The 24881-nt window shown below is 38.9% G+C and overlaps 1 protein-coding gene across 1 annotated transcript in view; it reads right to left on the bottom strand.

Moving 5' to 3' along the window:
• Positions 1-2679: 2679 nt before the first annotated feature.
• The window catches only part of FAM219A (family with sequence similarity 219 member A), a 1804825-nt gene continuing 1782623 nt past the window's right edge, over positions 2680-24881 (bottom strand). The window contains exon 6 of the mRNA XM_044077846.1: positions 2680-4565. Coding sequence (XP_043933781.1) covers positions 4407-4565 — 159 coding nt within the window. The 3' untranslated portion in view covers positions 2680-4406. The remainder of the gene's footprint in view (positions 4566-24881) is intronic.

Genomic DNA, 24881 nt, shown 5'->3' with positions numbered 1-24881 from the left:
GTGTATGTATGTGTGTGTGTGTGTGTATATATATATATATGTATATATATATATATATATATATATATATATATATATATATATATATGTATATACACACATACATAAAATAGTGTAGCAGAAGACTGCAAAATGGGTACACAGCAATGCTTTTGCTTGGTCCCATTATTATTCAGCTTATATATGTATATCTGAGTTAAAGGCTGAAGCTCGTTGTGATCTATGAATAAAAATTTGTCAGTAACGTAAAATTAACCAATGCTATCACAAAAGAAAGGAGGGCAAAATAATGCAGGGAAGCTTGATCTCTTGTATGCACTGCTGACATCAAAGAACAAGACTTCAAACGTTATTAAGTCAGTTTATACCTATGGATACAATAAGGTCAAAACTACATAGAGTCTGAGTGATACTCCCTCACACAAACTAAATACTAATACTCTCTTACGCAAAAATAAATGCATGTTGCCATCTGAAAGAAGCATTATTCTGATATAAAGTTATTGTTTGATAAAAATGATAAATATATAAATAATATTTGTTCAGTTGTTGTCAAATCAGCTGTGGTGTAATGAGATCTATGAAAGGAAGGAAAAATCAATTCTGAAATGGACTCCTGGATTTCTTAATGAATAAGATCACTGGTTAATCATACTGAAGTAATTCAGTACAGATGGACAAACAGCATTGCAAGTTTTCAACACAATAAGTTTCACACAGTTGGTAAATAGGGGTCCACTCTGATTCTCTCAGCCTCCATGTGCCAGCAGTGTGACTCTGGCAAGGCCGTTTAAACAGACAGTGCTCTAGGGAAACTGGGAAATTGGGCTAGGTGCCACAGTGCTCTCTAGGACCACATGCCTAGCAACTACCTATGAATTGATGGATTATTCAACTATATTTGAAAAAATGCATTTTCCACATCATAACATACATTAATGGATACTGTTACTTTGATCTACAGAGCTACAGATGTTCAACATTTGATAGCCTGGGCCTAGTTAAGGGCAAGAGATAATGAAATATGGTTTGGACTATATAAAACCTCATGATAAGTCTTAGTAATTCTTGGGCTTGCAGAATAAGTTATTCTGTGTCCCCTACAAAAAAAATCAAAAACTCATTGGTAGTATTGAAGTTTTCAAAATGGGAAAACATGATCATAAGATTATTAAACTTACAGTTTAACAATAGCTAGGCATTTCAGAGTTTTATATCAACTTACTGTTTAGAAAATGTCTACGTTATGTATGCATGTACATAATACCAACTCATTGGTGACTCTCTTGGACTGTATTCGTGGTATCATTTCTGACCAAATGATCTCTCAGCTACGGATGTGGTAGTGTACACTAATATTTCTGTAAAGTAACTTGCAAGGTCTTGGCTGCCTTCCTGAGAAAGTCTTTGTTGGTACAGCATAAATTTTGATGTGCGCAAAAAATGACTTAATCTTGGGCTGTAAATAGTTATCATCTGGAGCCCAGTTCTTAAACAAGCTTTTCTTGGTAGTTCTAAAGCCTTAGAAATAATTTTAAATCCTTCAATATGTTTTCTTTAAGATTAACTAAACACTGTCTCTTTTGTTTAATTTTAACTAAAACTGGCCTTCACTGTTATAATGAAAACCATCAAACTTTATTTTCCTTGATAAGATGTTCCTTCTGCCAAGCATGTTGTGGAACCTCTGAAGCTCAGGAGAATTTAAACGAAAGCATTCATAACAAGTACTAGTAGTCATAAGCTTGAAATCTGGCATTACATTTGAGGATAGTCTCCCCAAAATATGAAAATGGGCAAATTTCTGACCAAAAGATGCCAGTCAGTGACTTGACTGCAAACATAGCATCACATCTCTTATAGTAAGTATTTTTTTCCTATAAATACTTGTTAAATAACAAATCAAAAATTGGTCATACTTTGACATTTTTTGTGGAACAGAAATTACTTGGAAAACAGCTTCCACTTCCAAATGGTGTTAGGTTTTGCAGTACATTTGACCTTAGTATTTGTTAAATGTTAACTTCACCTGTAAGTTAATAGAAAGGATTACTAACACCCAGCTAAAGGGTCCCAACATACACATTAATTTGGACTGCTTAATTCCACAAAAAGTCAAAATATTAGAAAACGTCAGTGCTATTCAGTGCCTGCCAACTTAGGAAAATTGTCCTGCCAACTTTTGAAGAGGAGATTGCCTTTTGATTTACACATTATTAAGAATACATTATGTGGGAATTGCTGCTCTGAATAGGAACATGGGAAGTTAAGTAGTAGACTCCTACACTTCCACATCTTACACATTTACTGTCTGTCGAGTTTAAAAGAAATACAACATAAGAATTACATTGAATCAACTAAAAGTAAAAAGTAAACTCCTACATCATTCATGCTTGTGTCTATTTTACCTGCTTTTGGTGAGACAGATTTGCAGTTTAAAAATTATACTGTACATGTTGACGAATTCTGAACACTGGTTAACCACAGACATGAGTTCTTGTCCTGGCCAATAAAAGACAAAAAGACACTGCATCACCTTAAACTACTGAACATTATAATTTTTCAGCACTGAATTCAATGGTAGTATATCAACATTTGTTAAATGTCAACATATTTACCATGCCAAAGGAGCGCAAGCATGCTATGTTATCAGATGAGCCTAAAACAGAAAATGCCAAGCTGGGTCACTTACATTTTATTGCTTAAATATTCCCGTTCCATTAAAATTAATTTCACTGTTAGGAAGTTACAACCTTTGACTCTGAATGAGTTGCTCTGACTCTGAATGAGTTGCTCTCTGCTTTGCCTTCTTAAATGAACAGCAGCTTGCTCCCTGGAGCAGACTGATGATCTAAGCAATAGTATTAATACGAGCAAAATGCTACTTATTAGGTCAATAAAACAGTTGCTCCCTTAGCTCTGACATGATGCAACAGTTCCAGTCTCAACAATGTTTTCACAGATCTGATGACAGATGGTCAGCAGAATTCTTACAGAAGCAAGTGTTTTACAGCAAACTATCTGGACTTTCCTTTTTGCAAGTGGAGTGTACTTTCAATTAGTCTGAATGATAAAATATGAACAGGGCATTACAGAGTTAACGATTTTGGAGATGGAAAGCATGTAAGAGTACTGCAGTGAGTTGAAGGCAGTAACAGGCAAAATGATTTATAAGAATGGAGTACACACAAATAAAATAGGTTGCTGTATATGGCCACAGTAACAATGCCATGTCCAACAATCCACATAAAATATTCGCTTATGGAAGCTCTTGACACAACACAAAAATACACAGTGGGAATTTGAACCATACTCTATAGTGTTCATTTTGAGACACAGTGCGACTTTTTTAGAAAGGATACTGCAAACAAACACTTACTCAAAGGTCTCAAAATGAGCACCTTCTTAAATAATCTGGTGGTTCAGTTTATTACACACATAATTGTTTTTCTCTAAGTTTGGTTTTTACAGAAAGATTTCTTATTAACATTTAATTCTTACAAATTAAACAGCTAAAGCTATTTCACTGATTTGTGCTATGTGCCCTAGCATGTAAACAACAGTGAAGCATAACACAGTTTTAAACATAATACAGGCATCTTTGCATAATGTGATATTTAGACACAGTTCTGTTTATGTTTCATACTTTTCAGTAGTTTCATATGAATTTCCTTACTGTAAACAGCAACTTCAAAAGAATGTTTCGAAATCTGCATCTGCTTATCTCATCCAATTTTATCTGCACTTTTGTTGCTGTCTCCTCCATTTGCTAAGCTGAATTTAAAGGACTGTGCTGTTACTTTCATGCGTCTGAGCTTTACTAATTAAAAAAAAAATTTGGTGGCAGATGAGGGAGCAAACACATGAAATATAAACTGAACTGTGCCTGAATGTTACACATAGCAAAGTTCTTGAATTGGGATCCTGTCATTTTACTGAAACAATTCTAGTGTTAAGGAAGTGACATTAAAACAGAAGCATTGGCAGTCATACAGATGTGGTTAATGGAGACTCCAGGACATTGAAAAAATCTTGAAAGGATGAGATTAGTTTAACAGTGTCCCTCATCTCAAGTACAGGGCTTGAAATATGGTACAGATGCTCATCATAGCAACCCAGCTATTTTCTTTCATCAGGCAGATCAATGCAGTTGCCATTGCAATCTCGGCTGACCTTTTCACCAGGTGGGTCACAATTACATCAGCATCTTCTCTAACCCTGTAGTAGCGTTGCCTCCTCAGTGACTGGTTATAATTCCCCCACCCACCTCCCCAAAGCCACAAAGTAGATGCTCTTGGTTTCTCCTGGCTTCATGAACACAAAGATGTGTGTGTCCTACCACAGGAGGAAGCAATGGCTGTTAGTTATACAGGTATAGTGAAGCACTGATCACGCCGCTGTCTTCATTATTGGATGTGGCATGTAGTGGAAGACGTGGCCTGGCAGCACATGCAAGTGGGATTCACAGATTTAGGGGGAATCAGGTCAAGGTCTTCATCATCTGGTATCTCATCTAAACGATAGCCATCCTTCAACAGCTGAATGTTCAAATCCTGGTTGATTTGCTGTAGGGCGAGAAAGAAATGTTACAGTTTTAAATTTAGCCAGTACTATAAACTTTGTGAGGAAATACAACTTTCTCTACAAAACTTTAAATAAAATGCATCTCTTCAACATATGTGGGATAAAATAAAATATATCTCATTTAATTAGCCAGAATAAAATCTGGAGTATTAAGACAATTTATACTATAAAATTAGTTTCTATGCACAGTACAGAAAGCATCATTTCCGTACTTGTATAAGATTTCCAAGGCATAAAGTATTACTAATAAGGAACAGCTGAAAAATTACTTTAGGCAAACTAAATTAACTTTTCCATGTTTTACAGTTACTTTTTTACTTCTGTTGAAAAAGTACACATCCACATTAAAACACATGTAGTGTTTACAGAGAAGATGCATACTGAAACAAAAGGCATCAATGACTAAACCTAAAAAGACAGTTTTATATACAGGATCTCTCACATGACCATTAAGAACATGACTTACATCAGCACTAGATCTATAAATGGAAACTGGTTCCACTTACTCCAGTACCTACAAGTGATAAAACAATAAATGTCAACAGAATGGAACAGATGTTCTTTAATGGAAGGAAGATCTATCCCTGGCTTACAAGGAGGCAAATTACAAAGATTCTGTACCTCAGAAATCAACTCACAGCACAGCTCTCCTAGCAGCATGAAGAAGGGGGTCTATATCACTTCAGAGAAGTGACAGTTCAGCAAATGGCATTTCATCGGAAATGCCAATCATCGCAATCTGCTCTTGTGGGGGGCTCCACCTCCCATGCGCCCACTCACACCCCCTGCTAATTATATATACCAACTCCAAGATCACACTACAGTGGGAAAAGGGCAAATTTCCCGATCCTCACTGTACCACAATCTCGGTATGAACAGTTCCAATGAACGGCATATGTTCAATGTAAGTGAACCGAAAATGCCGTTCACTGAACTGAATTTTCACTGAGTAATACAGACACGAATAAGGTTATATATGGATGTAAGACTTTCCACTAACCGTCCAATGTGCAAACAAGTCATATTTAACTTATGTTAGTTTTCAGCAAAAACTACTACTATGACTTTATACTTCTATAACTACCTTCCAGCCTCCTTTCCTGTTCTAACTGGAGGTGGAATTTATTTTAAAAAAGTTTGTTCCAGACTTTATAGGACTTCCAGTCTTTTCCTATAAAGTCTGAAGCTGGAATTCAGTTATGTATTACCTTACCTTATATTCATTTTCAGCTGACTGTATCTTTAGATGTGGGATCACCTCAAGGTGATGACACAAACGACAGATCAAATCTTCTACTGCCTTGCTATAACCCTCTTCAGTTCTACAAACCCTTCTTAAATGCATGAAGTGCACTTTGTTGCATTGGTTCTTATATGTCTCAGACGACAATTATTTTTTTTTAACTAAAATAAATTTTCTTTAAATTCCTGTTATTAGTGATCCATCACGTGTTTTGGTCACCATTACAACAAGAAAATCAATGGTAAAAAATTCAGTCTTCTATGTAAACTTTATGCCAAATCTCTCTTGGTTTAAATATTTCAGGAATGTGCACAACTCTTGGAAACCTTCCATGCCAGATCGTCCAGCAGTCATCCAAGTATTTGTGCTTCATATCAGTATAAGGCAAAAAAATGTTCTCTCCAGAATTATAACCATACAGATTTTCATGATGGTCTGTAAATAGGTCAGCATACAATGGTGCAAATGCTGCTCCAGTGGCTTTTACCTTAAGCTGAAGAAAAGAATTTGAATCAAATTAAAATAATTTTTTTTAACAGCAATTCTGTTAACTGTAAAATAAAATCCTTGAATTGAAATTTGTACAGCTCACCATCACAAAGTTTCCAAATGTAATTCATGAGGAATATTTGGATATAGCGCTCCCATATCAAGCATACACATATACTAGTTCCAATTAATCTGATTCTCCGATGTTAAAAGAAACAATTCAGTAGTATGCTTAATACGTGAGCTAAGTAAAGGCACCCAGATAATATCTCAGGATGCCTTCTAAATAACTTGAAATATGACCTATCATGGCCACTCGAGTCACTATTCAACCATAGTCTCTGCACAGGATTTGTGCAACGTGAATGGGGGACTGCAACGGTCATCCCTCTGCACAAGGGCATACCATCAACACATCCCAGGAACTATAGACACATTAGAGTAACCAGTCTCATAAGCACAGCCAATGGAAAGAATTACTGTGGAAATAATTAGCAAAGAGACAGGAAACCATCAAACACTGAACCCAGTCCAGCTTGGTTTTGACAAAGCCAGGTCATGCCTACTGAACCTGGTGGACTTCTTTGAGAAGGTCACCAAGGCAATGGATGAGTGGATGAGGGCAGAATGGTCCATACTGCCTACCTTGACCTAGCTAAGGCATTTGATACAACACCCTACTCGGCCACTGTAAACAAACTCAAGGACTTTGGCATAAGCTACTATGTCACTCACTGGATAGCCAGCTGGCTCTTAGAAAGGCCCCATTAAGTTAGGATTGGCTAGACCACCACCACAAACAGGCTGGTCACCATTGGAGTCCCCCAGGACTCTATGTTGGGTCTGCTCCTCTTTGGCATCTATTTTTTGGAATCAAGGTCAATGTCAAGGGCCTCCAGCTTACCAAGACTGCAGATGATTGCAAGTTAGGAACAATCATAGAAATTCCCTAGTTTACTAACATCTTACAGAAAGGTGTAACACAGACAAATGACTGGTGCCAAGGCTTAAAACTCAATGCCAAGAAATGTATAACAGTACCTTTGGGAATTCAGCCACCCAGGGGAACTACTTCATTGATAAAACACCCCTAAGAGTAGACACAGTAGTCAGGGATTGGGATTCATGTAGATAGTAACCTGGCCTTTGACTAACATGTGTCTACAGTAATAAAAGAATCATTCTATGTCACTCAACTTATAAATAAGGGCATGGCATCTAGATCCAGGGAAGTCATCGTGCCACTGTACTCAGCTCTCATCAGACCCATCATTGAGTATAATGACTCCTTCGGTATGTACCTAACCAGCCACATGCAACAAATGGAACATCCACAGAATTTCCTCAGAAGAAGAATACAGGGCATAAACACAATGTCCTGCGCAGTTTGCCTCAAAGCCTTTTCAATATACTCTTGTTTTTCTACAGGCTGCTGAGAGGCAGTTTATGCCTGGCATACAAGGCATACCTGGATCCCGCTGTGACAGACCTACTGTCTATCTGCAAAGCATACAAAGCCAGAACTACTAGATCTAAGGGTTTAAACTTTGCTTGTAACTTAAACAGGACATTCTAGAGGGGCAGGTATGTATCTCAGAGAATCCTCATCCTCCCATCCATGTGAAGCAGAGCCCCTCCCTAACCCTATTCAAACACAACCTGGACCAGTGGATGGGAAATCAGAAGTTTACCCCTGATCTGACACTTATGTCTCTGATGTATACAGGCAGCCATTAAATCACACCCTAACTAAACTCATAGGATACATTTGACTTGCATTGCTAGACTTATAAAGGCCCTAGTGGTCATTAGCAGTGTGCTGCTCATGGGTGTTGCCTCTGCCAATTTCTGTTTAGTGGTTTTGTACCTCTTGCACTCCAAAACCCATAAACAAGTGCAGGTCTGTAGCTTTTGGTCACTCTTCTGGCTGAGCATCCTAGTTCCAGCTGAGGAAGATAACCTCTTCCTTTTGAAATGTTCATTAGTGGGTTTTCATCTAGCAGTTCAACATAGACTAAACATGCTGGTTATCATTTTTAAGTTTCTGGCTCTACAAGAATGTCACTACACTCTAACCCCATGTGCAAAAAATGGGAAAGGAGTTACAGATGGATGCATTAAAAGATGTATTTTCCAGCATATTGCTGTCTGATCAGGACACACGGGTAAACAGCAGTAGCAACCATCCTTTGTCAGCTTAGTAGTGGCTGGTCTTCTTTCATATCGCCTTATACCTTCCTTAAGTGAGTAAATTCCTCTCTTACACTCTGCAATGTAACAAATATCTCAGACAAATTTTACCTATATGAAGGTTATATTCTAATTAGACCATCATTCTGTCTGGTGTTACCTAAAGGACCTGTTACCTAGCAGTCTGCTCTTCCATGCGGGTGTCTATTTCCTGCTAGACTATCTTATCATGATGTAGCTCAGATCTCATGTTGTGAAACAGAGCTACTCATGTTACATGGTTGTTCACAAATGTTGCTTTTGATTTTATGCTTTCTTTAAGGCTGGATTCAGAAGAGTTTAGTCTGCAGGCTCACATATACTTTCCCACTATAAAGAAGCAGAGCTGTTGGTAGTGATGGATACCGATGGTGGGCTTAAAAGAGTCATAACAAATCAAGATCACTTTGTATCATGTCTTGTTTTACACAAACTGCATAACAGCATTTCCCTGCCATGCATTGCTTTACATAAGCTGCAGTGCAATGACTGAACTGTACAAAGGAAAATTATGTATATAAAATGTGAAAAAAAAATTGTGTGAAGTTTATGTTAACTTTCAGATGTGTTGTACAAAAGAAGTAATGAAGTGCACATGTTTGAAGATACACTGGACACAGGTTATGATTAATCGGTCTTGCACAACATCAGCATAAGGCAGTGAAGTCTTTATTCATGCATGTAGCCACATAAATGTGTGACCTGCTGCTGGGTTTGATATTTTTGTCAACAAAATTCCTGGTTTAGCACATGACCCAGTTTTTATATGAGCCTAATTTCTTTCAATCTGTACAAAAACAAGGTAAAAATAACGAGCAACCCAGTCTCACAGTGACTTTAAAACTTGGGCAGTAATGTAAACAAGCATACTTTTATTGGTGTTCTCTCCTGTAAAATTTAGACAGTGTTTTACACTTTAAAATGTAATCTGAAATAGCAATACAACCACCTTCTATCAAAACATGCACACTTAGCATGAGAATATTACAAGGAGGTTGACTGTAGTTTCTGTCTTCATCCTGTGATGCATGGGGTCAGCTAATGAGCACAGTCAGTGTCACAGTCATACTATGTTACACAGCTACACTTTGGTTGCCATAGTTCATACCTCTAAACAGTTTTGCACAAGTTCCAAAATGGCACGATCCATTCTCAGTCCTGCCAATTACCACATTAATGGGCTGTCCTACATACATTGCGTGAATTTTCTCTTTCTCTGGTGAATCTGGGAATTTTGAGGCAATGTTACAATTGCCTTATGTACACAGACAACCCTCTCCTCCTTCCAACAAACTCTAATACATGTGAGAGATGCAGTTACACAGCCAAACTGGAGGCAGACCTCTCTCAACCCAAGACTGGCACAGTCAGTCAGGAGGAAAAGGTAACCACCAACATCACAAATCCAGTCTCACACAGACCTATTGCATCTGCATACCCAACACATAAACACACAAAAACATACTCTGAGGCTCTAAATAAAAATCTGCCTAAACAGCAAAGACCTCCTAAGCAGATATCCAAGCAACAGCCACCCCTCAACAATACCCACAAATCACATATCTCACAAAATCAGTGTGCCTCACAGTCACAGCCCATAAGGCCAAACAACACACCAAATACACTTGTTATAGGGGACTCTATTGTCCGGCACACTGACGTCCCACTCACCAGACTGAACAAGGAGAAGGTCACCGTAAGCTGCCTGTTGGGTGCCAGTATCCGCTACATAACGCAAGCACTCAGGCCACTCCAAAGCAAGTACAAGTATGACTCCATCATTGTCCATGCTGGTGCGAATGACCTGAGATGTACCTCCTTGGACTACATGAAAAGAGACATAGAGGAGCTCTCTGACCATGTAGCCCAGTCTGGTATGTCCCTGACTTTGAGTAGCATCTTGCCCTCACCAAGAATGATGCCACAGTATAAAGACAAAATGATCAGTTTCAACAATTGGCTAAAGTATTGGTGTCATTCAAAGGGGATCCAGTGTCTGTCAGCCTGGGATGACATGCTCGACAAGCCACGTTGCTTAGTTAGGGACGGCTTTCACCTGTCACCCTTAGGCTTTCGTATACTGGCCAAGGCTCTTGCCACCCCCATAGTGCCTTTTTTAGGCAAGGCTCAAAGGACAAACCCACCTCCAATAGACAACCCAAAGATAAAAAAACTAAAGGTAATGCTACTCAATGCCAGAAGTCTAAACCTCAAGATGCACACACTTGAGACTCTCCTCAGTATGGAGAAAATCAATGTCTGTGCAGTAACAGAAACCTGGTTCAAGGCTCCTGAGAGCACCCCAGCACTACCAGGTTATAACTCATACCATGCGGTTCGGCCCCAAAACTCGGACCGAAGCACAAAAGGAGGGAGAGTATCTATATTCATCAAAGATACCTACACCTCTAGGTTAGTGGCACTGCATGAAGCATCGGAAACCATCCATGTGCAACTAACAGCGGGCAAAACTGCCTTTTAGTTTGTAGGCTGCTACAGAACACCCTCCCTATTACAGGAACCCCATTTGGCATTCCTGAGAACACTGGAGAATATGAAGGTCTCTCCAAACACTATGTTATTGGGTGACTTCAACTACCCAAACATTGACTGGGAAAACTACTCAAGCCCAAACACCCTCGCCCAACGGTTCCTTGAATTTATAAACTCTAACGCAATGGAACAACTGGTCACCACTCCCACAAGAGGGAACAACATACTGGACCTGGTCATCACCAACATGGGGACTCTATGTTCCACACCAGAGGTAAACCCCTCATTGGTAAGATCAGACCATAAACAAATTTCCCTGGACATCCATATCCCGTCCCCATCCCCAGCCAAGGAAATCATAGTAAAGAATTTCTCCAAAGCCAACTTTGCACTTCTCAACACTGAGGTGGAATCCTTCAGAGCCCCTGGGCCAGAGGATAATACAGCCCAATCCGCAGAATCCTTTACAAATGTATTCTATGAGCACCTGCAGGAATGCATGGATCGTGCTATCCCAAATATAACCAAGACTCACTCCTCCAAAAACAGGAGACCGGTCTGGTGGACCCCGGCCATAAATAAGCTATACAACAGAAGGAGGAAGCTACTACATGACAGAGCAAAATCCCAAAAAGGGAAGGCATCTCTGATCAGTATTAGCAAGAAACTTCGATCCCTCATAAAATCATCAAAGGATAGTTTCGAAAGAAATATTGCCCTAGACACTAAAGATAATCACAAGGCCTTCTTTAGTTATGTCAGAAACATGGGCGGAAACTCCCAGATATGCTCTGAATTGTTGCATAACGGTACAAAATATACCAAACCTACAGACATAGCCAACATCCTGGCAGACAGATTCAGCGCAAACTTCTCCCCCTCTTCCCCCCCAAAGGAGCAAACGCCTATCCCAACTGAATGTAACCCCCCTGACATCACAGATGCACAGGTGAAAGCTGCCCTCTCCAAAGCAAAAAACACAGCATCTATGGGACCGGATGGTGTCTCAGGCTGTGTCTTACATGAGCTCCAAGAAGAACTGAACCCTCACATTAAGTCACTGTTCAAACTTAGCCTTACTATAGGATATGTACCCAAAGAATGGCTTACAGCTACAGTGGTCCCACTCCACAAAGGTGGTGCCACAACGGACCCCGGAAACTATCGCCCCATAAGCCTGACTAGTCTGGTCTGTAAAGCTATGGAGCGTATTATCATGGAACTCATAAACAAAAACATTGGGAGCCTCCAGACACTGGACCCTACCCAATTTGGCTTTGTTAAGGGCAGATCTTGCCTCTTAAACCTAGTTGATTTCTTTGAAACAGTTACCAAAGCCATAGATGAGGGCAAGGTAGTCCATACAGCTTACCAGGACCTCGCAAAAGCCTTCGACACAATACCCCACTCGGGCATCATAAATAAGCTTACCAGCTTAAATATCAACCCCTATATCACAAGATGGGTTGCAAACTGGCTCAGAGATAGAACCCACATAGTCAGAATCGCAGGTGCCATGTCCGAATCCAAACCAGTTACAAGTGGTGTCCCACAGGGCTCAGTTCTGGGACCTCTCTTGTTCGGTATATACTTCTCTGAGGTTCAGGCTAACATGGGGGGATTATGGCTAACAAAGTTCACAGATGACTGCAAACTGGGGGCCATAATTGAATCTCCAACTGACACAAGCATCCTCCAAAAGGGTCTCACAGAGACGGATGCTTGGTGCCAGAACCACAGCCTCAAGCTAAATGCTAAAAAGTGCATAGTCATCCCCTTTGGGAAAAACAAGGTGCCCACAAATTACCACATAGGTGGTAATCCATTAAGTATGGAAGAAGTAATTAGAGATTTGGGGACCAACGTAGATAGTAATCTCTCCTTTGATAATCACGTTGCCAAAGTGGTTAGGGTTATAGCCCACCTTATCACGAAAGGGTTCACATCTAGATTAAGAGAGGTCATTGTGCCCCTCTACTCGTCACTCATCAGGCCCATAATTGAATACAATGCCCCTTTTGGGATGTACCTTACCCGACACCTGCAGCAACTGGAGAGACCCCAAAAGTACCTCACCAAGAGGATCATGGGCTACAAACAGATGTCCTATGCAGCTCGACTAAAGAAACTCCAGCTCTACTCAGTTGCTTACCGCCAACTCAGAGGCAATCTATGCCTGACGTACAAAGCCATGTCAAACCCAGAATTAATGGACATGCTCCATCTCAAAAAATCCAAGTCCCTTAGAGCTACACGCTCCAGGGACCTAAACCTCAGCACAAAAATAAATAGGACATGTGGGAGGGACAGATTCATTTCCCAGAGGCTCCCCTCACTCTGGAATAGAATCCCAATTCATGTTAGACACAGCCCCTCGCTGACCCTCTTCAAGCGAAATTTGGACGCGTGGATGGGAAATCGCAAATTCACCCCTGGGATCTCTCCTGTGTCCCTGCTAGACAGAGGCACAGTAAACTAATCTTAAAAGGGTACCTTCTGTGACCTATTTTACAGAGGCACATTAGGCTAATCTAATAGGGAGGCGGAAGCCAAATACACTCTGGCTAGGCTTATAAATGCCCTAGGGCAGATAGCCTAGTATCTACCTATGAACCTATGAACCTAAAAGGAAACAAGAGTAACTGAGAAATGCCTGCCAAGATTCTCTGGTATGAAGCCTGGTGTGTGCCAATGGTTTCTGAAGACACTGATAGTTTCATGGTGTCCCTATGATGCTTCCAAAAAGAGTACAATCTTTTGCTTTTTTTCTCCACAGAGACCACAAGGGAAGTCTGCTGAGAGAATTACAGTGGAGCACTCAGTATAAGATGGTGCCTGGCACTGCTTCCCCAGTACAGTGACTGAGGCCAACTGGCATCCAACGAACTGGTGCACAGTGCAGGTGCCACTACAGAGACCTAAAGAGGCATCAACTGCAGTCACTACTCTAGGCTATGTACTGTAGCTGCAGGTCATGGTCACAAGTGGGATATTTAATAACTTGCTGGGTTCACACTGATATTTCACAATCCTTAATGAGTTTTAGACTTTGTTATGCACTATAGACAAAACAGTGGCCAGCCCAGCTGGCCCACCATGTTTCTGAATCTCAGGGCCTGACTGTATTCCACATGAAAGTGGCACATTTTATTAATTTGAAATAAGTACTACACCTTACTTAATGTGGTATAAGTGCCCTAAGATTCCAACTATAAGAATGAGATCAATTTTGACCTCTCACTAAGTAACCTCTGGGACAGGTTATAACCATGTGATCTGAAGTGCCCATCAACAATGTCATAAATGTGGTTCCTGTGGTAAAATGTTTCATGGATCATTTATTGCAAATGAGAGATTTAATTTATATTAGAGGCCAATAACAGAACAGGCCTATAAATGAAAACTAGTACAAAGGAAGGCATGTGAACTGAAAGAGACAGAAGGAAGAATTATCATGGACAATGTCACATTGACTGATTTTTAATTGTTAAACCAGTGGCAATACATAAAGGAATTTGAAGTTTGTTTGTGTCTTTCGGCTTTTCCCGGTTAGGGGTCGCCACAGCGGAACTCCGGTCCGCTAATGATTGGTAGTTGATTTTTACGTGCCATTACCAGCCCTGACGTACCACCTTCAACGAAGGTACGCCCTATTCAAGCATGTCTCCCTCAGAAATGTTAAGTAACCATGCACATATTACATGACAGTAAACAGATAATAACAAATATATTGCCATTATAGTGTTATATTCAGAAGAAAGCTGCAGAATATGAAACACTTTCTACTTACAGAAATGTGTCGAGTTTCAACTTCCTTCAGAATACATCTAAATCAGTGCCACTCATAAGACTGCAGCTATCTTAATAATTTGCATACGTCTGGCATTAACTATGCAGGGTAAGATGAATATTTTACTCATCAGCCACACATTACTCAAAGTGGAAAAGTATCACTGAAAAAGTTATAAGTACCTGGATTAATGAAGTTACAAAACTGTTAGTAGTCAAACTCTTTTTCAATGTTCCATGTGCTTTGCAATCTGACGATTCTCAGTTATGAAGCTTCAAAAAATCATGGATGCACTATTTTAAAACTACAGTTTATATTCTATAATACAAGCTTACACTACTACTCTCCCTTCTGTAACATTTTCAAAACGCAAGCACAGTGTTTACAGCTTCAAATACATAATGCTTAATATGTGTTCAGTTTCTAAAGGACTTAGCTTTTATTCAATTGATATCTTAAAATAATATTTTCAGCTTCAGATATATTTACTTCATAAAACACTGTGATTTTAACTGTTTTACTTAATGTTGCATATCCAGCATTCTAGGTGAAATAGTTTTGGTAGGAAATACACTTCAGCAGTCCAGTTACAAACCTTCCCTACCCCAACCTCAGCTTACAGTAAAGGACTAAGCAGGCTTACTTCTAATTTTTCCTTGTTAAAGAAACTACAGACTTTGCCTTAGAATCGATTTTCAAGTGCCCCTGTTTTCACATGATTTGGGCAGTTCTGTCTTGCAAATAAAAAAATTGAAAAACTGTGAATGTACTGATATTATCGGGGGGAACTGTTTTTCTCACCTTCTTGCAAATATTGCACAAGACTACAATATTATATCTGAAACACCATAAATGAGATCAGATAATAGCAACAACTAAAATTACACAGCAGTGATTACTGAATATGAAAATAAAGATAAAGTAAGTTATACGTATTGGGTGATGGCATGATTTGTTCTTTGGCATTTCACATTTCAGTAACTACTGCCCCACTTTGGGCACATGAAAATATGTCAGCCCTATACTTGTAAGAACCTTTAGTTATCAACAAACAAAATAAAAATATGTCAGCCCTATACCTGTAAGAACCTTTAGTTATTATCAAACTAAATAAAAATATGTCAGCCCTATACCTGTAAGAACCTTTAGTTATCAACAAACTGCATAGTGAGTTGTTAATTGATGCTAGTTCAAAATCAGCACTCAGCAAGAATGATTTAAAATCCATAACAATCAGGTGAGGCAACTATGGCTAAAGCAAAGTATAGCACAGATTTTGAAGGACACTACGCATAAGGTAAAACTGTTTACCAGAGACAGAGGAACACTTTTTAAGCAGATCGTCAATGTGGTGTTCAACTCTTTTTGAGTCTACTTACAGATGTAGAATGTTTCACTACAAAAAAAAAGACAATTACAAGTAGTTTAGTATGTGTTTGGGATCTTGAATTTTAATTTACTAAAAGGCATTAAGAAAAAGGAAACAGCTGGCAATTTCTACAATGAAAAGGGATATGTTGACAAGGCTTATTTAAGCAACAAAAGGTTTGCTTCATCAGCACAAGTAATGTAGAGCAGTCAGAAAAGCTAACATGCATTTATAAAATTATATGTATCTCACAGTGATTGGCCGGTATAGTGTGCAACAGGATGCCCATAAATAAGGTGAATACCTCTCTCTCTCAGCACAATTAGTGTGGTCATGGAATGCTTCTATGGATAAAACAAGTTATGTTTTATATATATCTATATATATATATATATATATATATATATCTATATCTATATCTATATATATATATATCTATATATATATATATATATATATATATATATATATATACACAACCAGAACAGTGATGTAGTTAAGTCAAAACACATTACATAGGTACATTCTGTGCTTACTCTGGGGATTACCCTGGAGATGGCTAAACCAAATGCAAGTATTTCTTATGGGGGGCACTCCTGCTATTACACATACTAAATCTGAGATGGCTAAACCAAATGCAAGTATTTCTTATGGGGGGGGAAGCACCCCTGCTATTACACATACTAAATCTGAGATTGCACAATCCCGGGAAAAGGGAATATTCCTATACCAGGAATTTTCAATCTTGCACTCATGTCACTCATCTGTTTCAGTTGACCAAATGGTATCAACCACATAGCTGTTGACACTGTGATCATTTGCCCAATTGCACTGCAACCAGATAATACAGATAAAATGTGATTTTTACCACTATGCTGAAATGATATATTAGCACACGGAAATACATTGTTTACACATGTGCTGCACTCTATTTAATGAACACAAGTTATATACCCCTCTCTGCACAGAAATACTAAAAAGAAACATGCCAAACTGTGAGAGTGAAATGTTTCTGAAATACATTTTTCTCAAAACATTCAATTACAATAGGATACTCAGGTACAAAATGTAACTAAGACAGCCCTTCTACCTTTAAGGATCTCAGTGCGACATGATGCTGAATTTGACTATAACACTCTATCCTACTCACCAAACAGAGTTTCAGCCATGCCAACTTTTCATTCCCAAAAACAGTTCTATGTCTGGAGAAATACATATTTTTTATTACTGAAATAAAGACAAATAAAAAAGGCAGTTTCTGGACATGGGTTGCATTTTCATCCTCACCAGAAGTCATATACCTTTACTGGCAACCAAGTATAATTAAACAAGGCATCCTGGCAGATGCTAATGGCGATGTAATTCTGCTACTGAAGCCCATCAAGTAAAGACTTACAGCATATCAGATCATGAACATGTTTTGAATTTCCAGAATCTTCTCACACATCCTGCCTCAGGAGGGTGACAGAAATATCACAAGCAAGTCTGATGACTTGTAAAAATGCAAATGTCAATGGAAAAAAATTTGATGTTAATGTTATCCAGACTGTTATTGTTTATCAGCACTTATTGGACACAATATCTGGATATTTTTAACATCCACTAAAGCATTCTTAACTGAACTACAGCGTGAGCAGAACTCATTCTGAAAAGTACAAAAACACTTGGCCCATTAAGGAGAGACTGGCACCTGTTCAGCACAAGTTTTGTAACTAATAGATAAATATATTCATTCAAATAAATTCCAGTATACTACAGTCTTATCAAATCTTTCAATCTGTCACATAAACTGCACTGTTTCTGATAATCCGAATAATATTAGAGCAAGTCTCAAACGTTTCTTCTTTCAAGAACACTCCATGAAATCATGTTATTAAAGTGGGCATACTTTTATGCATGAATAAAGTAAAAATGTAGTGACATCCACTGGAGTAAACCACGGCTAACTAACAGAAATCGCCTGAGTCGAACACAATGTACCCAATGCAACGTGGTATAAAACGAACACTTTTAATGATAAAACTTGGTAAGCGCTTTCACCATTGAGGCTTCTTCAGACCATACAAACGAAATAAAATCAAATCCTACTTAAATAAATTACCTCATGAATAATTCATCTAATATTGGAGTCATACTGACATCACTTCCTTCTCATTAAAAAAGTCGAAATTATGTAAAGCTTTATATAGACTTAGTAACATTTACTGACACAAAATATTTATGACTATTTATGTACATATAACCTATACAGTTCAAAAACAACATTTAAAGAATATATTATGTACAGTTTAAATTTATAAATATATACATATCTAATTTAAAAATAGTTAACCCTATATCATTTAAAGAAACACATTGTCACAGCTGCTTAAACATATCCAATAGCTGTTCATAGACAAACAATATAACAATAAAAATAAAATAAATATTATTTAATGGACTTCAATCTTCTGTTTTGTAAAACTGGTTTGAGGGGTATCTTGTCATTCAGTCCCGGTCTCTTATCTGCTCTATGTTTTATAATCCATTTCATCTCACAGCTTTCTGTGAAGTTCTTAATATCCGCCCCTTCTATAATTGGGACTGATGACCTGTAACACCAAAAACTTAAAATAATGTGTTGAACCTGCTTCTAATATGTGTCCAGCTAGTGCATTATGCTCTGATTTGATACGTATATGATATAGGTGTTCCCTCATTCTCTCCCTCAATTTCCTATTAGTTTTACCTACGTAAAACGCACTGCATGAAATACACCTAGCAAGATATACTACATGCTCTGTCTGACAATCTGCACTGTTGAACAAATTATATTCATGTTGTGTAATAGGATGTACAAAAGAAGCACAAGTATCAATGTAGCAACAAAAATTGCATCTGTTACATGGTTTTGTTCCATATGTAATGTTATCATTACTTCCTTCATTTCCTTTCATCTTGTTTCTTGTCTGACATAGGAGTTGTTTCAAATTCTTTCTATTTTTAAACATAAACCTCACTCTTTCTCCTACTATTCCTTTAATGTCCTCATCCAATACTAAAATATCCCAGTGTTTTTGCATTATATCTTTCAAATTATTGGTGTCCGAAGTATAAAACATAGGTACTTTTATTTGACTATCTATCCTTACTTTTTGCTCATTACTTGAGGGAGTGCTTCCATGGGAAATGTATGGGCATGCTTTTGTTAGCCTTAATATACAAGCTTCATCAATAGCTGTATTTACTTCAATAAGTTTATAATTCCTATCTAACAATCTTGTTTTGAGATCATACATTTCTTGTTCATAACCCTCTTGTGTAGGATTTAACCTGGATGCCCTCATGGCCTGACCTTTTATTACGTTCTTAAAGATGTAGTTGGGGTGCATGCTATTCCTATGTAGAAGAGTATTCCTGTAGCATGCCTTCCTATGAACCCCCGTATTTAACATCCCATTCTCCAGTCTCTTAATGTATACATCTAAAAATGAAATATTATAGCATGAATGTTCCATTGTAAAGCTTAGGTATTCAGTCAAACCATTTATCTCTAATATAAATTCTTGTAGGCCTGTTTCATTGCCTGTCCAGATTAAAAACAAATCGTCTACAAAACGTCTGTAAAATCCTACATTTGTTTTAAAACTCTCTAAAGGAAATAACTTCTCCTCTTCCCAACTAGCCATAATGTTATTTGCGTAGCTGTTCGCACAACGTACCCATCGCTACGCCATCATTCTGAATATATATTTCCTCATCAAATACAAAAATGTTATTATACAATATCATCTCTAGGAAGAGGGTTAACAGCTCTATGAAACTAGCAGCATTTGTTGTGTGTTGTCAATATAGCTATGTAACTTGTCAACACCTTGCTCATTCGGTATTACAGTAAACAGGCTTTTCACATTTAAAGTGACTAAAATACATTGTGTGTCATTCATAGCGTTACTCATGTAGTCATATAAATCTAATAAAAATTGCTTACTGTCTTTTAAAATATATTTGTTAGCCTCCACCACGGGTCTCAAAAAGTATTCCAAATATATTGATAAGGGCTCAGTCACCCATCCCCTCCCAGCCACAATGGGTCTCATGGGGGGATGACTAGGGCACTTATGTACTTTGGGAAGGCCTTGTATAATCGGTATTAAGGGATTATTCACCCTCAAAAACTTAAACAGCTCTAAATTGATATAACCACTTTTCAGGCTGTTATCAAGCATATCATAAAGTCTAAATATCTTGTTACCCACTTCCTCCATATTAATTTTGGAATAAAACCTTTCTTCTGATAGTAATGTCAACATGCTACATTTATAACTACTTCTATCCATAATTACAATAGGACCACCTTTGTCCGCCAGTCTGATAATGATAGAATCATCATTATATAAATCATTTAATGCTCTTCTTTGTTTAAATGTAAGATTATTATTCCTTCCATTTTTTTCTAAATTTATCCATTTGATGTATGTCATCTTCCACTAACTTTAAAAAAACATCTAAAAGTGGATGTAAATTTGGAACATATGTACTTGGAGCATGAAGTGTTGGGCCTCCTATATTATTAATGTTGTTACCATATTCTAATTTCCATTGGACATTACTTGCAAATAGCCTGATATCTATTATGGTATCTGATATATCGCTTTTCTTAGTTGGTATAAATGAAAGGCCTTTCTCAACACTCATATACAGTTCACGTTTTACATGACAAATTCAAAACTAATGATTGTCTATTCGCTCCCACATCTTCTTCAATGTTGGTCCTGTGTGCTCTCCGTGCGACCCTTTCCGCTTCTGTCTACCTCTGCTCATCGACCTCTGCCATTTGGCTTGTTGTTGGAGGTCTATGGGGAAAGGGATGAACTGAGCAGAGCCATTTCCCAGTCCAACAACTTGAGAAGAAATCTTCCTTGTAACAATTAATTCAGTTGCACTACTGTTGGAAGTCACTGTTGCATTATTGTCACTTTCTGAGTTGTCTATGAGCTCTTTAGTGGTGGTTTCTGTTAATGGGCTTTTATCTGTTGTGACAATCACTGTACTGGTTTCACAAGCGCTCATACTACTGTCACAGTTATTAATATTATGCATAGTGTCTCTCACTGAAACATTTACAGGAACTCTCTCAGATTGTCCCTTAGTGCTAACAATTCCTTGTCCATTATTCCTCTGTTCGTGCATACCATTAAATTACTTCTGGGCCAAGTGAAGACATGGCCCATTCTGAAGTCATTTATGTCTCTTTGTATTTTGTCCATTTTCTGTTCAAACAGCCTTTTTTCATAGAGTGAGACATTGTCAAGCATCTTATCCATGCCAGAGTCTACCTTATTGCTCAGATATTTCTTAATAATAGCCTGTTGTTGTGCAACAATTTTTTCTCTCAACTAGTCCTCTTCAGGACGAAAAAAGTCATTGAGCAAATTCATATATTTAATACTTAATTTTATGTTTAACTGTTGCCATTTGTACAGTAATTCAGGATAAATGTTACCTGTTGTAGGCATTTTCATGATTCTCAGACCTCTAGGTACAATTTTTCTGCGGACACACACCTCAAAATGGTCTCTGTAGTTGGAGTCGTTTTAACTTCAAAAAGTCAGATTCAAGATTGCTGAAAGCTTTGGATAAGCCCAGCAAATTCATCGCTTCATTCCCATTGTGGTTCAAATCCTCCATAACTTCATACAGCATCAGTAGATTTTCATCTCCCGCTATACAAGTTTGCGTTAAAAATGCATCAAAAGTAGGTCCTGCTGGACGGAAAGAATGTATGCATGTATATTAGGATGTATTGTAACTCATCAAATCTGTATGTTTATCAGGGAACCCTGGAAGGGTGGAAAGTTTGAAATTGCATTATAAGTTTCAGATGCTGCCACAGATCTTAGCAAAGCTTTGTGTGTGTATTATACCAGAGTCAGGTGAACAGAGGGGATGTCATCCTCTAACCAGCATCTGGTTTCTTTGGAACCCTCTCAGGAGCACTTTGGAACCTGACAGGAAAGATTTCTGACATATCTCACACATCCACACCAACAAAGAGACATCATCTGGCTTTTGCTGTGGTAAGACACTCAGCATACATCAGCTTGCCTTGCTTTAGTAAGCAGACAGGGAACAGTAATCCTTTAGTTAGACAGGTATATTTAGTGAGGATGCTTTTTCAGGTACAAAAGATAAAGTTTCAGGTAGATTTAATGTTTTACATAGCCAGGTTGTTCATAGGTTCATAGGTAGGTACTAGGCTATCGGCCCTAGGGCCCATACAAGCCTAGCCAAAAAATGTTCCCTGGCTTTCGCCACCCAAGAAAATAATTTTCCTGTGCCCCTGTCGAGCAGAGCCACAGAAGTGATCCCTGGGTTGAATTTCCCATTTCCCATCCAATCATCAAGATTTTTCTTGAAGAGTGCTAATGAGGAGCTCTGTTTGACATAGATAGGTAGTCTGTTCCAGAGTATGGGAAGTCTCTGGGACAGGAATCTATCCCTCCAGCATGTTCTGTTTATTGTGGTGACAAGGTTTAGGTCCCTAGAACGTGTAGCTCGGAGGGATTGGGATTTCTTTAAGTGGAACATGTCCAACAGCTCTGGGTTTGACATAGCTTTGTATGTTAGGCAGAGATCGCCTCTGAGTAGGCGATATGCAATGGAGTAAAGCTGGAGTTTTTTGAGACGGTCTGCGTAAGGCATCTGTTTGAGTTCAGTAATCCTCTTTGTGAGGTATTTTTGCGGCCTTTCCAGTTGTTGTAGATGTCTTGTGAGGTACATACCAAAAGGAGCGTTGTACTCTATAATGGGTCTAATGAGTGATGAGTAGAGGGGAACAATGACCTCTTTTTTTCTGGATGAGAAACCTTTTGTAATGAGGTGTGCCATGTAGAAGGATTTCCTGACCACTGTGGTGATGTGATTATCTAAGAAGAGACTACTGTCCACCTGTGTCCCAAGGTCTCTTATCACATGGGTACAGAGTTTTTACAAAGGGGATGACAATGCACGTTTTGGCATTGAGCTTGAGACCATGTCTTTGACACCAGGCATCTATCTCAGTGAGGCCCTTTTGAAGGATGTCCACATAGTTAGGAGTTTCAATTATGGCTCCTAGTTTGCAGTCATCTGCGAATTTAGTTAGCCAAAGACCTTCTGTGTTAGCCTGTACTTCAGAGAAGTAGATACCAAACAGGAGAGGACCCAGGACTGAACCCTGTGGTACCCCACTTGTCACTGGTCTGAAGTCTGATTTGGAGTCTGCTACTTTCACGGTGTGGGTTCTGTCAGTAAGCCAGTTGGCAACCCATCTTGTGACAGAGGGATTTATACCTAGTTTAGTGAGTTATCTATAATTCCGGAGTGGGGGATGGTGTCGAACGCCTTGGCATGATCTAGATAGGCTGTGTGAACCACCTTACCCTCATCTATGACTTTGGTGACTACTTCAAAGAAGTCTATCAGGTTTAGGAGACATGATCTGCCTTTTACAAACCCAAACTGTGTGGAGTCCAGAGTTTGGAGATCTCCAATGTCTTTGTTTATGAGTTCCGTGATGATACGTTCCATGGCCTTGCAGACGAGGCTCGTCAGGCTAATGGGGCGGTAGTTCCTGGGGTCAGTTGTGGCCCCCCCTTTGTGGAGTGGGATAACTGTCGCAGTGCGCCATTTAATGGGCATAAAGCCTGAGGTGAGGCTATGATTGAACGTGGTACTTAGGTGGGGTGCCAGTTCATTTTGTAGTTCATGTAGAAGGCAGCCTGGGATGTTGTCAGGTCCCATGGATGCTGTGTTCTTGGCTTTAGAGAGTGAAGTTTTTACCTGTGCAGCCGTGATTATAGGAACTTTGCATTCTTCCGGTATAAAGATGGGCTCTTTAGGGGTTGAGAGGGGGGCAAAGTTAGCACTGAACCTATCTGCCAGGATGTTGGCAATATCAGTTGGTTCTGTACATTTAGGGTCATTGTGCTGCAACTCAGAGCAGATCTGAGTGTTGCCATTGAGATTTTTGCCATAGCTATAGAATGCTTTGTGATTGTCTTTAGAATCAGTGGCAATTTTGTTTTCATAACTACCTTTGGAGGATTTTATGAGGGATCTCAGCTTCTTACTGAGGCTGACCAGGGAGTTCCTCCAATTGTGGGATTTTACTCTTTTCTGCAACAGTTTCTTTCTTCTGTTGTAGAGTTTGTTTATGGCAGAAGACCACCAGACTGGCTTCCTTTTTTTGGAGGATAGCATCCTGGTTCTGTTAGGGATAGCACGATCCATGCACTCGTGTAAATGCTTATAAAGTGCATTTGTGTAGGATTCAGCAGTTGTACCTCTATTGTCCATCTGCATGGGTGTCATGAAGTTTACCACTTCTGTCTTAAAAAGCGTGAAGTTGGCTTTGGAGAATTTTTTTATGGTTGTTTTCCTAATGGGGGGTGGGAGCGGGATGTGGATGTCAAGGGTGATTAGTTTGTGGATGGATCTGACCGATGAAGAGCTGACCTCTGGTGTGGAACATCGGTCACCCATGTTGGTGATGACCAGGTCTAGGATATTGCTGCCCCTGGTGGGGGTGTGGATAAGTTGATCCAAAGCATTGGAATTGATGATTAACAGAAAACGTTGAGCAAAAGAGTTGGTGCATGAGTAGTTTTCTCAGTTAATGGTACGGTAGTTGAAATCACTCATTATTAGAGTGTTGGGTTAAA

This window comes from Protopterus annectens, chromosome 1.part1 (genome assembly GCF_019279795.1).
Source record: "Protopterus annectens isolate FY-2018-M chromosome 1.part1, PAN1.0, whole genome shotgun sequence".
NCBI lineage: Eukaryota > Metazoa > Chordata > Ceratodontiformes > Protopteridae > Protopterus > Protopterus annectens.
Note: the sequence above shows the minus strand (reverse complement) of the source record. Positions and strands in the feature narration are given on the sequence as shown.